The 15,693-nt window shown below is 34.0% G+C and overlaps 1 protein-coding gene across 1 annotated transcript in view; it reads right to left on the reverse strand.

Annotated features, from left to right (window-relative positions):
* Window positions 1–4,538: 4,538 nt before the first annotated feature.
* The window catches only part of LOC149802454 (nephrin-like), a 69,671-nt gene continuing 58,516 nt past the window's right edge, over window positions 4,539–15,693 (reverse strand). Inside the window, exons 12-14 of the mRNA XM_089951512.1 lie at window positions 8,192–8,228; window positions 7,752–7,846; window positions 4,539–7,074 (exon numbers count right to left, since the gene is read on the reverse strand). Of these exons, the coding sequence (XP_089807638.1) occupies window positions 7,010–7,074; window positions 7,752–7,846; window positions 8,192–8,228 (197 nt within the window). The 3' untranslated portion in view covers window positions 4,539–7,009. The remainder of the gene's footprint in view (window positions 7,075–7,751; window positions 7,847–8,191; window positions 8,229–15,693) is intronic.

Here is a 15,693-nt window from a genome sequence, read left to right on the forward strand (position 1 = left end):
GCTGTATAGCGATTATTACTGTGAGGTCATTGGGCATGGTCATGAGGTTGTGGTGGGTTCTTGGTTGGGATGGCAGAAAGAACATAGGCTTACTCCATATCTGCAGCTAATGACGATGTTGTCAAAAGAATTAAAAAATTTCAAACAATTCAGTTGGACTCGAATTATATACTTGATTCATAGTCAATGAACAGGTTCTAAATTTGATGTGTTTATTTTGGAGCCAATTTTTTTGTCCTCCATCCCATTCAAGATTTGAATATATCAAAGGTGAAATTAGTACAATTGCATCCTAAATTACTATCATGGCTACTTCGAATAATGTCATTTAATGTGAGACTTTAATTCCAGAACTCATAGCTTCAATGATTTTTTGGTTAAAACATGAATTTCTTCTCAAACAACTCAATTTGGTGCAGATTACTTTGTTTTTTAATGATACTGTGAGAATTCTTGATGTGTGAAAATTGTACAAGAAATGAACAACTTCAGATCAGAAAATTAATACCACTGGGCAAATACTGATAGGAATATGCAGAAATAATGACATTATTATTTAATTGGAATATGTGGTGACAATACGAGTGCTGGTTCTGCAAGTTCGCAAAATACAACTATTCTGTTGTTTCTAACACTAATATGGTAATAATTTCTGCACACATCAAGTTGACCCACTTTTTACTTTAGTCCCTTGCTAATTAGTAGTTTTAGATTTTACAACACTAAGCACATTTTACCTTTTGACAATAATACATGATTACAAATATTTAGATTGCAAGAAAATAGAAGTTATAATTGTATTAAAAGTACTGGTACCAGTAAAACTAAAGAAGAGGTAAAAAAAATATAATCAGGATGAACAGATTAGTAGTGTAGGAAAGAACCCATATATCAGAATGACATCAAGTATTTTTTCATCAATTTCATAATTGGTTAATGACACTGCTTCAAAATGTTGTGTACTAGATAATAGTAATTAAATACATAATACAAATACCAAATGATGGCTTTGAACTAAGTGCCAAAAGATCTGCAGAAAATATCAACATGATCAAAATATAAATTGGAAGAACCGAACACAAACATGACAAATTTTATCCATCTTGCTTTGAGTTTACTGAGATCAGTCAGTCTCTTATGTTTAATGTCATTTAATTTTTGCACACAGAGAGCATGTACTTTATTTGGTCATACATCTGCATGATATAATAGTTTGTCTCTTTATTCTTTTGTTGCCATAGTGGTTCTGCCAACTACAGATCTAAACACACATAATTATGTTGTATGGGGATTTTCAGATGATCCCTATGAGCATAAATCTGTTAATTGTTTCTGAATTTAATATGATCCTCCTCCTCTGTCCAAAAAAAAATGTTTTCCAGAGGTCTTGCTAGGATTTTAAACCTAAGAGCCCAGGACTCCCATTTTGGTAAAAACAGGAGTCCCACAAGCAAAAGTTGCAATTCCCTCCCAGAAAACTATACAAATTATGAGAACTATTGGTTGCCATAGAGTTTAATTTCTCATTTTTTATAACACTGACATAGCTATTGTTTGTATATCAAAGTGAGTCTGAATGTTGTCAATCCAAGGAAGGTCTTATTCAATGCACTTAGCTAGGCATTACACACTTTCTTACACTTGGCTACTGTCCAATCCAAACAATCAGCTCTAGCAACTTTAGCACTCTCCAGAATCTCGTTACAATCTTCGTCAGTTTGCCGTTGACCCCAAAATACTCATTCAAGTCTAAGTCTCAACATGTCATGATTCTGAGGTCAAGTGCACTGCTTATTCCGTTACACTCAGAAATGAACACAATAACGAAAGCTAAAGTTGTTTATTTGATGTACTGTTATAAATGACCACATGTACATCTCTGGGTCTTTCTGCCTCTGAATTCAATCACTGTAAATATCAGTAGATTTTTCCCTCCCAGCTGCCAGTCAAAGCCTTTGATCTTTTTTGCCCAGCTATTGCAGCATGTTCTTTTGATGTACTCTTATGATGGTGACATGTACATTGTGGGTAGGTTTTCAGCTACTAAATTCTGTCATTGTAAATATCAACAAAGCTGACTGATCAACACATTTTCCCACTATGCAGGTAACTGAAGCAGGACTGGCAAGTCTTTGAATTTTCCACCCACTTATTACATGCATACGTAGGACTCTTGCCTAAGTGATTTTCTGTGTCCCCAATAAAAAAATTGGCATCCAAATACACATGATTAAGCATTTCCGACACCTCTGAGTTTTCACTAACATGAACTCTGCCAAAGAAACACAATCTCGAATCAGTACTTTGCTGCCTCTTATGCCAGATTTTTCTCTTCCATAATGCTGTATTAGGGTTTTAAGTCCAACATTCCCATAGTCTGCTTGTTCTGACATGGGTATCTTGAATAAACATAATAATAATAATAAAGAGGACTTAGCATAGCACCTAATCTTTAGAAGCTCTAAGTGCCTTACAGCATTAGACAACACCTATAACATAAAAAAAACATAATTATATGATTACAAAAAACAAACACCATGAAATTAGAAAACATTAAAACATGCTGAAAATATTTAAGGTAGAAAACATCATTAGGTCTTTAAGTTTGTTCTTGCAAATATAACCGGCATATTGTCCATCCAACACGTACATCGGACTTGCACTCAACATCAATTTTGGGCTCAAAATCACACACTGATATTTCCAGTGACATTTTCCCAGTGTCCAACAGACTGATATACATGAAATTCATTGTCATCATAGCTATCACCAGCCAGTATTTGCCGACTGAAAATGTTGTCTGAAGACAAACCCTGTTGTGATTCAGCCATTTTGGTTTCCTGTGTAGCCGTTATTTGAAACACGCATTTGAAATACTGCATGATGAAAATAAGGTTAAAACTACCATAAAATGCTTGTTTCAGGACCCAATGAATGAATCAAATTTAGTTTAACAGCCATTCATGTCAAACTGAAGTATCCAGCTATCTGTATGTCACTACTGGCAGCGCGAATTACATCGTGAAATGCACTTTTAAAGTTAAAAGTTTATTAAAAACTGCATACTGCGCAAAGTACGTTTTATATCCATGACATTGATGTAATTTGTGGAACGTGTATCACTGCTTTAAAAGTATGCAAATTCATACAAATTACGTGCACTCATGTGTACTGGCATCATTTTTAGACTACTAGGAGGGGGTTAGATGCAATTTTAAATATATATTATTTTTTTCTGACAACCCCACCAGCGATTTGTCATTTTGTTAACACATCCCACAACAGATGTGATTTTCCCAACCAAACTTCCACTATCCAAATCAAAACAGTTTGAAACACAACCTCCTACAGAAGTTTTTTTGAAGTGCCGTCCCAATTATTTTTTACCGGAACAGCCCTTAGTATTTTAGGACTAGGTAAACAATTATTCATTCCTGTATTAAGTTCAACCTGTGGAATCATTTAATGTTGTGTTTCGATATCATTTAAGACAAGGATTTTATTTAAATTATTCATTTGGACTTACAAGGTGCTCTTTTCAAGACTACTGGCACATGATACATACAATATTGCAATTCATTCAAACACTATTTACTTTTGGGCTTGTGATAGCACAGATAGGATTGTTTCAGATTTAATTTACCATACTGTGTGTTGCTCTTACATATTCAGTACAGAAATTCATTATTTGTTAATTTTAATACACTAATTGTTTTCACTTTTTCTGTTACTTGGTTTAGAACCATCTATTCATAACACATTCTTAAACATATATTAATGAAAACAGAAGCAAATCGCCTACACTAATGGAAAGTACTATATATGAAAATCACATAACCACATTAATTTATAAAGGCACTGACTGACTTTTATACATCTAAACCAATTACCATAATAAATGCTTAAATATCATGATAACAAATAAAGGTACCAAACTCTACAATTCAAACATTTGCATGGGTCTTTGGTTATGAATTATAGCCTGGTAAATGCCACTCCATATTTAGTGCGCCGAGTTTTAAATTTTCAATATGCTGTTAGCACTGATATCAGCCATATGCACATTGACCTTTAAGGACTATGCCTACATGATATCTTAAAAGGGTAGTTTTCAAAGTCGGCAAGATTTATTTTATGCACAATTAAAAATACCGAATTGTAACAGGACAGATTTAATACACGCAATGTAAGAAAATAAAGGATACAAGAGTATATGCATTCCTTCTATCTCTCACTTTCTGTCAATCAAGCCACTGTTCATTATTACCAATATTCTTCAACATCAAAATCATAACTAAAATAACATCAATACTTAATTAAAAATATTAAAAAATATTTGGCTCTCTCTGTGGGGGCTACTCATAAGCTAGAATCTGACTGTACAAAACTATGATTCCCAATTAGTGCTAGGCATTACAGTGTATTCTGGGCTGATCCCAGCTCAAGTAAAATCTTGGAATTCACGGATATATTGTTTTTTTTTAACAAATTGCTTACAATGAAAAAAATAAAAGAAATAAATGAAAACAATTCAATGGTAGTTTCTTTTGTTTTATTTTCAAATAAGTGTTTTCTTTACTTGACTACAATGTGCACTGGAGGGGGGAGGGTGTAAAATCAACACAAATTTATTTTGTTTGTTGAGTCTTGGGACTTATGACCTAGGTGAAAAAATATTTCACTATAAGCTCTGGGACAGGAAAAATAAATATTATTTCATCATGTCTCAGTACATACAGTACTCCTTTTTGCATCATATTACATTAATATGACGATGATTTCAATATGAGTCTTCAAAGCCAGCCAGAAATTCTGTATAAGGTCACACCCACCCAGTCATATAGAGATTGAGATTTTAACATGTTCACTTAAGCAATATAGCAATATTACTACTTTCCACGGTTTATTCACCAAAACACTAACTGCAATATAGCAATATTAATACTTTCCACGGTTTATTCACCAAAACACTAACTGCAATATAGCAATATTAATACTTTCCACGGTTTATTCATCAAAAAACATTAACTGCAATATATAACTGGTTCTAAATGAAACTTGTTGAGAGTTAATCACCAAAATATCGATACATTTGTGAAAAAGTTGAAGACCTAATTGATCTTGTTAAGTCAAAGATCACTGCTCACAGTACAGTATTGCGCTTAAGTGTATTTATCAACATAGTACCTTATACATAATACGATGCATTTTTGACCTGACATTGCATTTAGTTGCATTATTTATGTGGATTGATAATTAGCACTGTCAGATTTGTCTTTAGATTAAAAGTATTAACACATTAACCCCTAGCGATGACTTAACAGTGCAGGAGGTAGTAGCCTACTGCCGAGCTCTGTAGCGTCATGGTCATACAAGACACACTAAAGTGGGTGGTATTATAGAAAGGTAGACAGAAGTAGCCCTACAATGATACCAAATAATCTGGAATATCTAGTTGCACTACAAAATACAGAAAAAAAAACAACTCATTTTTTTGGACCTGACTTTATTCTACCCAAAATTCACCTGTGGTCAGAATCCAATTTTGTGTCTGGATTTTAGACTTTTTAACCTCAGATCTAAGGCAAACTGGTATGAACTGCAAACAGACAGATGAGCCTTTGCGAAAAGAAGGATAAGACAGGCATTTGGAATAAAGAGTGGTCTCAATACAAAAATAATGGCTCCGTTTAGCAAAAAAAAAAAAAAAACTCCAACTGTTACCCTTCTGCTCATGCGCAAGTCAAATAGCCAATGAAAAATGATGTTTCTAACACAACAAGGCAGTATGTTATTGAAAGATGACCGGGGATTTGGTGTTTTTGGATCTATTCAGAAATAGCTTTCAAAATATGTTTCCTACTCAATTTTCAGGCGAAAATGAAAAAAACCTCCAGGGGTTAATGTGTTAACTGAGGGCTTTAGCTGTACTGGCTTTTGAGAATAATGACAAAACAAATATAAATGGATTGTAATCAATTACAGACTGAATTCAAGTTCAATAACTCTTTTTCCAGAAAATCATGGTTAAAAATATAATTATCTTAGGCTGATAGAATATTTTGATATAAAACACAACTGCATAGTGCACTTACAAGTATATTTTAAACAAGAGAACTTGAAATATGTGAGAAAATAACCTAAATGACCTAATGAATTCAAGAGAATTGAGATTATATTTAAAATTTGTCTTGGATACTAATTCCTTTTACTTGCCTTGTGCTTTCTGTATGTTAGTACATTTCTGTATACAGTATCTCTCTCACTTTGCCCAGATAGAAGGAAAGATTCTTTCTTATGACTTTAGGGTCTTAAATTAACTAACACAAAACACAAAGCAAACAAGCTTTGTAAAACTTAAGAAATAAATTGAAGTCTCTAAGTTAAATAATGAAAATATTTGAGGAACACTGACAGTAATGTCCAATATAAATCAGTGTTCTAAATGAATTTCAGGTCTTGAATGTACTGATATACCACTAGCCTTAAATGTACTGATATACCATTAGCCTTGAATGTGCAGAAGTGCCAACAGTCTTGATGTATCACAATGGCACTGCCTTGAACATCTTTCAATGAATTTACAATAATTCTAAAGTAATATATTAGTGCAAAGTCAATGAGCACTTCATAATTCTAATAATTAATTTAAATAATTGATACCTCTCAAATGGTGTATACACAATAATGAGAATTATATTTATATAAAAATTAGTCAACTAAGTTAAGTTACTTTGAATGCTACTAAAGTCATACAAGCTACACAACAATTAGGTAGATAAAAGTATGGTCCCTCAGTGACTTTTCATGATAATGTAAGAGAAATGTGTAAAATCTACAAAATGCAAAAAATGTCAAATAATGCAGTAGTATTGTGTGCTATTTTCATTATCATTGGTATACTTGTAACACCCATCATAATATTTTCTTTTTATAAAAATAGATGTTCAAACAACACTGATTAGGCCATACACTTCAAATAATGTCTTCTATGAATCTCTCCTGAATTTTATTGGTGCTCAGCAATTGTTTCAGGCTTTTTTATCCACGTATTTTCATAATTTTTATCAGAATCTGTAAATAAGAGAAAATGCATATAACCTTAGATATTCAAGTCAACATATGTATCTGAGCAATTAATTTATGATAATTAAGATCAGACTTTAAAGGGAACAAAGTAATAAATTACATATATGCTGAAATAATTATCATTAAACAATAAAAATGGTGATAAGCCGCATCAAAATGTTATAAATAGACATGCAAATTCATTTAGTTATTTTTTAGTTTACAAGAGGAAAGAGGCTAATATTAAACTAGTCTCTATGTTAATTAAAGTCATAATTTATATCAAACACTGATATAAACCTTACTGTCTCTTCAGTAACAACCTCAATATGAATTTGACATTCATGATTACTATATAGGCCAGTGAAATAGAATGGCCTAAAATTAGACACTGCTGTAGAAGTTGTTAGACCTACTCAAAATGAAATGCATCTCCACTGAATATCTTAACGAAAGGGAAACAGAAAACAATGTATCATTGACAACTGGACAGATTAACAGCATAGAAATAAATATGTTTCCTGTAAATTAATGGAGAAAGTATGTCAACTGTGAGTCAAATATTGCTGTGTACTTTAGGTCTACAACAAGCAGTCTCTTAAGACTGAATAATTATTTGAATAGGAACTATTCTTTTTTATTTCTGGATCAGTATAATTCAAGAAAATTTCTGATAAAGTTACCTTTGGATGTTTCAGGGATCTTCAGTGAGCTATACATCTGGATGTCATTATTTGCATAAGGGTACAATTTTTCATAGGAATTATTTTCTGGAGACCTTGTGTGAGAAAATGAAATATTAGTAGATGTCATATCCTACATTGGTAAATGTGAATGGTTAAAAAAAGTGCTTGAAATTTTTTTAATACTAAATGTTAACTGTCTGTACATACATTTACTTCATGAATAGGTTTCCATACTGTTTCATTGTCAATGATCCCTCTTTTGACCTATATATATAGGTTTTAAGACGATATTACACAAAATAAAACTAAACTGTTTTATTGATTTCTTTTTCGAATACTCAAGTTATATTTTTTGTCAATAATACACATAGTAGATGAAGATTATATAAGTATAAATATATTACATTTTAATTAATATTCATATCATGTGCCTTTACCTTAAATAGGCATTTCTGTTTTCTTCTAATGTGATACCTGGGGAAAATAGGGAAGCAAAAAAAATAATTTGAAATAATTGAAACATGATATTGTATAACACTCCGAATATTGGGTATATTGATATAACAAACAAACAAATAATGGAAATGAGATGTAACAAAACAGTATTAATTTGTGTTTGCACTGAATGCCCTGTCATGCTCATTCCAACAAAACAATATCAATGTTAAACAGACAAATTTTATTATACACATACTTTAGCTTCTTATTACAAATCACTAGGCTTAAAGATCTTATTACAAATCACTAGGCTTAAAGATCTTATTACAAATCACTAGGCTTAAAGATCTTATTACAAATCACTAGGCTTAAAGATCTTATTACAAATCACTAGGCTTAAAGATCTTATTAAAAACACAAGCTGCAAAATTTACTCAGAGTACAGTCTTACAGCTATTAATGCTAACCCTAGTAAATACTCCAATTTACCATGAGTGAGTACAGTCTTACAGCTATTAATGCTAACCCTAGTAAATACTCCAATTTACCATGAGTGAGTACAGTCTTACAGCTATTAATGCTAACCCTAGTAAATACTCCAATTTACCATGAGTGAGTACATGCTTATTGCTATTAATGCTGGCTCTACGGAATACACCAATTTACCTAAAGTGAGTACATATAATATACTTCTATTAAAGGTATGTATTTCTCCTGATAGTTGTTCTTTCTAATAATAAAATAATAATAATGACTTTATTTAAAGAGGGTAACACAATTAGCTAAGAACTAATCTACCTTGAGGCCCTAATACAAAGGAATTTTTTTATTTTAGCTGCATCTCTGAAGCCACTGGATATATTGGGTTTGGAAGAAGGAAATAGAGTGGGCATTTCTAATGTCAACTGGAATACTATTTCAGAGCAAAATTCTAGAGTATTGGATACTTTTTTTTTAATAATTCCTTATATGGTTTGGAAATTTTATACTGTTTAGTAGACATGGATCACAGGTGGGGAGTATTACCAGGAAACCTATACTAGAATAGTGATTGTAAATATTCAGGAGCACTCTTATTGGGTATCTTGTACATTAATTTGGCTTTTCTCAAAAAATGAATTCAGTCTTTAATAGTTAATATTTTTAAACTTACCAGCTAAATTTTCCTTGCTTTCTTTCTGAATTGATATTAGACCAAATGCTCTTTTCTGAAGATGTGCCAGCTTTTGCTACGTTTTCATCATTTGAATTACCCCATACTGCATTATAGTCTAAATAGGGTTGTATGTAACTTATAAAATAGTTTTATGTGCCTTTCAGGGAGAAAATGTCTTATCTTACTGAGAAGCCATAAACTTGAATTGACTTTTTTACTGATATGTTTGATATGTTCAGTCCATGATAGATTATTACCTACCAAAACACCAAGTAGTCTATCATGACAGGCCATTTGCAAATTTTTAACCTTCCATGTCAGACATAGTTCAACACTATCAAGATTTTTCTTTTTTGTCATGTTGAGATAAGTAATATTTTAGTTTTACCAGTATTTACTACCATGCCATTGCATGTGCACCTGTTTTCCAGTTTGTTTAGGGCATCCTGTAAAGAAATTTTGAGTTCATGCTTAGTGTTTTGGATGTCTGACAATGTTGTGTCATCTGCATAGAGATCTGTAAATGAAATTGAGTCCCTTAGTAAAAGTGGTAGGTCATTAATAAATAAAATGAATAATAATGGACCTAGAATTGAGCCTTGCAGTACTCCATATCTAATTATTCCAGGTTCAGACAGAACATTATTTATACAAACAGGTTCTGTTCTCTCACTTAAGTATGAAGTAAATCATCTAATTGTGTTTTCATCACATTGGTAAATTTTCAGTTTCTTCAAAAGGATTTCATGATCCACCATGTCTACAAGCTTTCCTGAAATCTACAAAATTAATACTGATCTGATTATTCTACCTTGATCAAGTGCTAGAAGCCATTTATCAGAGAGATCAAGGCAGTCTCACATGAATGTTTCTGTCTAAAGCCCAATAATTAGGATGTAAAAACAGCAAGTGTTTGGTTAAATATGACATGAATGAGCCACGGACACGTTTTTCAATCAAATTTGGCAAGTTTGGTAGTACTGAAATTGGCCAGTAGTTATCAGCACCAGATTTGTGAACAGGAGTTACTTTTGCAGTTTTCCATATTTTGGGTTGCAGATGAGGTTGCAATACTTAAATTGGTTATGAGTGTTATGCTATCTACATTTAGCAAAGGCAGAAGATTTAATGAGTTGTGGACCAATCTGATCAGGTTCAGTATCTTTCTTGGTATCAAGTTCACTGAGACATTTTTTAACAAAGTTTTTTTATACTGGTGGGATAGAGAAACATATCTCCTTAGAGATTCTGCTGCTGCAGAACTTGTTCAGCTCATTAAAGTTGTTTTCCATCACTGGTTCTTTTAACTTTGTGATAATGTTGGTGAATAAACCATTGAAAACATTCGTAATCTCAATGTCATTAGTGACTATGGTGTCATTTACCAGAAGTGAGTGATTTTGTTTGGTCTGGTCTTTGTGTGTTCTTTCAGTGAGTTCATTGAAGACTTTCCAAATGGAGTTTGTGTTACTCTTTTTGTTTTCAAGCAATGATTGATAATAAATTTTTTTTAGCTTTCTTAATCATACTTATTATATTTTTTATCCATACGTTATATTGTGCACGGTTTCCCATAGCCTTGAATTGGTCTCGTGTTTTCATAGCATCTAGGATTTCAGTAGTATGCCAATTAGCCTGGATTTCATTCTGCATTCAATGTACTTTTAGTGGTACATGCTTAGAGATTATAAATAAGTCAGTCCACACCCTCAGAGCTTCATCTATGTCATCGAAATTTTGGATTATATTCCAAGGAACTTTATATAGGTCATCGAGAAATTGGTCTTCATTAAAAATTTTAAATGATCTGTAAGTGATCGTTTGATGTGTATTTTTCTTATTTCTCTTGCATTTAACCTTTCTTGTAAAAAAAGTAGGATAATGGTCACTAAGACCAACATTCGGTACATTAACACAAGCCACATTGTCTGGTAGGTTCCTATAAATGTCATCAATAAGAGTGCTTGATATTTCTGTTACCCTTGTGGGCTCATTTACCAGCTGGACTAGGCCTAATGATTCAATAAATTCCATCCAGTTGTTCCATATTTGAGTATTGAGAAAGTCCTTTTTTATATTGTAGAGTATATATGTTTCTTTCTCCCATGCAAGAATATTTTCCATTTCTTTCAAAAAGTTATCATTCCAAAATGCTTTGGAGGAAGGTGGCCTATAAATGAAACCAACTAAGAAAGAATTGCATTATTTTGAGAAATTTCCACCCAGATACTCTCAATTTCATGTGACTCCAGGTCAAGTTGCTGTCTCTCTGTCCTTGTTTAATGGTTTATTGAAGACTTGAGAGTGAAATAGATTATCATTGTGGTTAGCATTTAATTTGGTTTCTGTGAGTCCTAAAACATGTATATTATTTTCCTTGGAAGACAACATTAACTTAATCTGGTCTTTTTTCCCCACTATACCTTGTACATTTAAGTGACCTATGTTAAAACCTTTTGAATTTAGTTTCCTATCAATTATATGTATGTAATCATGCAATGGGGTTCTCACTGAGACTGTCTCCATACTACTATTGTCATTCTGACATCCTATTTCCATATTTAAAGGTTCACATATATTAGCATCTACAAAGTCACATACAGACCGTGAAATTCTATTAACTTTTGCATTTACCATAGTGTCCACTGAATAGTTAAGAGTCAAAAGTCTCACTAGGTACATTTAGATTTGTTATAAATGAAGCATTGGCATTCTCCTCTTTGCCAGCTTTCTAATATGTATAATACATTGACTGACAGAGTCTTTGTGTCCATATTTATGGCATCTGAAGCACTCAGTCTGTTTGCCATGATAGCATACCTGTGTCACATGCCCAGTTTCTCCAAAGTAATAATAATAATGAGGACTTTGTATAGCACCTAATCTTTAGAAGCTCTAAGCGCTTTACAACATTAAACAACACCTATAAGAAAGAAAACATAATAATATTATTACTAAAACAAACAAAATGAAATTAGAAAAACATTAAAAATTAAAAAATAAAAAACATGCTGAGAATACTTCAGGTAGGAAACATTATTAGGTCTTTAAGTTTGTTCTTGCAGTCGAAATAAGTGAGTTCTGAGAGCCCTCTTGAATGTGATCAATGTGTCTTTGTGTCTAAGTTCAGTGGGCAATTCATTCCATGTTGCTGGGCCCTGGTATTCAAAATAATGCTGTCCATATGACTTTGTTTTCATAGTGGGAATAATGAGTATACGATTGTCAGAAGAGGAGCGTAAGTATCTTGCTGGTGTGTACACGTGGGTGAGGTCAGATAGGTATGTCGGACTAGTGTCTGACAGTGAAATGTAGCACAGAGAACTAATTTTGTGTTTGATTCTGGATCGAATGAATAGCCAGTGTAGGGTACAGAGCAGCGGGGAGGTGTGCTCTGATCGTGGTACTCTAAGTATGATCTGAGCAGTTGTGTTTTGAACTTTTTGAAGTTTCTGGAGTAGATATTGAGTTGAACCAGACAGAATTGAGTTACATAGTCCAGTCTTGAAAGTGCTAATGAACACACGTGTTTTAGTGGCATCAACTGAAAGATATTTGCGAATTGAGCTGATGCGTCTCAGTTCAAGATATGCAGTCTTGCATATGTTCATGACATGTTGGTGCAATGTAAGAGCACTGTCCAGAGTAACACCTAGGTTTCGTACTGATTGTGTGAATTTAATGTTGGCATTGCTGATATTTATTGTTTGAGGTAAGGGATGTGAATGAGAAAGTCTTTGTGTTGTTATCAGAATGGCCTCAGTTTTATCATCATTCATCTGCAACTTGTTACAAGTCATCCATGATTTCACATCAGAAATGCACGTCTCTACACCTTGGATGGTAGCATCAACTTCAGTTGGGTGGCTAGATTTGTATATTTGGGTGTCATCAGCGTACAGTTGGTGAGATGATGGATGATGATCTATGACACTTGAGAGCGATTGAGTGTACAGAATGATGTGATGTGATGTGATGAGTGTACAGAATGAAGAGAACAGGTCCAAGAACAGACCCCTGTGGAACACCACAACAAAGATCAACTGGGCTGGAGAGTATTACATTTGCAGATGCAATTTGTGTCCTGTTGATGAAGTAGGACTTGAACCACAGTAAGGCTGTAACATGAATGCCAAATGCATGCTGGAGACGGTGAAGTAATATGTCATGGTCTATTGAGTCAAAAGCTGCAGACAAATCAAGGAGGGTGAGGACTATAATCTTTCCGCTATCCAACGCAGAGAGAATGCCATTAACTAGTTTTAGAAGAGTAATTTCAGTATTGTGGCAAGGGCGATATGCAGATTGTACTTTGCTAAAAAGACTGTTTGAATTTAGATGAGATACAAGCTGGGATAGAACAACCTTTTCTAAGATTTTTTATATGAATGGGAGATTAGAAACTGGGCGGTAATTCTTTAAATCGTTATGGTCTAGTGTTGGTTTCTTCATCAGAGGCTTTACAATGGCAGTTTTGAAAAATGATGGGAATTCCCAGGATGAGAGAGAGGTATTAATAACATCAGTTAGTGAAGGTAATACTGGATCTAAGCATTCAAGCAGCAGTGATGTTGCAATTGGACCAAGTTCACATGACTTTGGTGCACTCTTCATCACGATTGTACGTACGAAATCATTAGAGACAGGTTCAAATGCTGCCAATGGTTGCCGCTCAAATTCTGTATCTCAACTGTATGCTGACGACGAGTCAATTGAAATTGTGGTGTCAAGCTTATCTCTAATGGTTTGTACTTTGTCATGGAAGAAATTTGCAAACATGTCTGGAAGGTCGACTGGAGAGAAGGTAGTTGGAAGTGGTGTTGATTTGTTCCTTGACATTAGCTTGTTAGTAATCTCGAAGAGCTCTTTGCAGCTCGAACTTTAAATTGATCTTGGTAGTGTAGTGGGCTGATTTCACTGCATGGACTATATTTGTGACATTCTTCTGAGCGACTTCATATATTTGCTTATGAATAGTGAGTCTGGTGGAAAGCCTGGAGCCTCTCAGCTTTACGGCGGTCTCTTTTAGTAGTGCGAAGCTCATCCCTAACAATGGTATACCATGGAGAACACTTTTTAATTGATACTCTGCACTTGGTAGCTGGAGCATGTATGTCAAGTAATGAACGCAGACAGTTATCGAGTTGTTTTGCGGTAGGAGGTAAGCAAGTAGTTAGGTTAGCTTGGATGTCATGCATTAGTTTGGTTCTATTTATCATACGGAGGTTTCTCTTAGTAGCAGATAAAGGTGGAGGGTTAGGGACTGATAAGTCCAGATGGCATATAATGCAGAGGTGATCTGATGCAAGGTCATGGGATACCAGGGAGGACCGTAGAATGTTATCATCAGGTCTATGAAGAATCCAGTCTAAAATGTGACCATGTTTATGGGTGGGTTGGTTAACTGACAGTTTGAGGTTGAAAACATTAATGGAATCTACGAGTTTTGATGTATTTGAGTTTCCGGGACAGTCAAAGTGAAAGCTGAAATCTCCAAGAATAATCAGGTTGCCACCTATCGAATTTCCATAGTCCAGGAGATTCGGAAACTGCTCCAAAAAGAGAGAGTCATCCAGCTTGTTTTTTCTACTAAGAGGAGGGCAGTAGAGGCAGAAAAAATGGACTGACCTTTGCTCCAGTGTGAGTGTGGTTTGGATTAGTTCAAACAATGTGTAGTCGAAATTGAATGTTGTGGTGTAGTTAAGACATTTTATCATGGAGTTCTTTGTGATGACAGCAATTCCACCTCCGCGAGAATTATGGGGGAACGACTTGATGGAGTAACCAGTAGGTGTTAGATCCGCACACTTGGGCTCATTGCCTGATGTTTTTAGCCATGTTTCTGTCAAGAAAAATATGTCAACATTTTGGTCGTTGATAAAATTAACTATTTCTGTGTGCTTTTCCAGTGGTCCTACTGACTGGGCATTGAATAATGCAATGCGCAGAAGTATTTCTTGGATAGTTGACACAAAGGTTGATGAATTAATTGGGATTTGAATTAGGTTATCTAAATTAACAGTTGAAAATTCTTTTAATGGTTGTGCCGAAATAAGGGAGATAACTGGAATTCTTCCTGTTCTACGCCGGCCAGCTTTGAAACAACATTTCTTATTTCACTTCTGTTTGCATTTAGGTAATGATGAATGTAGTCCCAGATCTTTTAGTCTAGAGCACAATGCAGTGTGGACAGCCAAGGAGTGATCATTTAAAGCAATTAATGATGGTCCATCGTAGCATTAACGGGTTGACTGGTTTAATTTCACGTGATGGCAGTTTGTTCAAAAACAGTGGAGCAAGACAGCTGAGAAAAAGTCTAATTATTCTCATTCCCAAAACAAGGAG

The sequence above is a fragment of the Sinohyriopsis cumingii genome, chromosome 3 (assembly GCF_028554795.1).
Source record: "Sinohyriopsis cumingii isolate HCF-2022 chromosome 3, ASM2855479v2, whole genome shotgun sequence".
Classification (NCBI taxonomy): Eukaryota; Metazoa; Mollusca; class Bivalvia; order Unionida; family Unionidae; genus Sinohyriopsis; species Sinohyriopsis cumingii.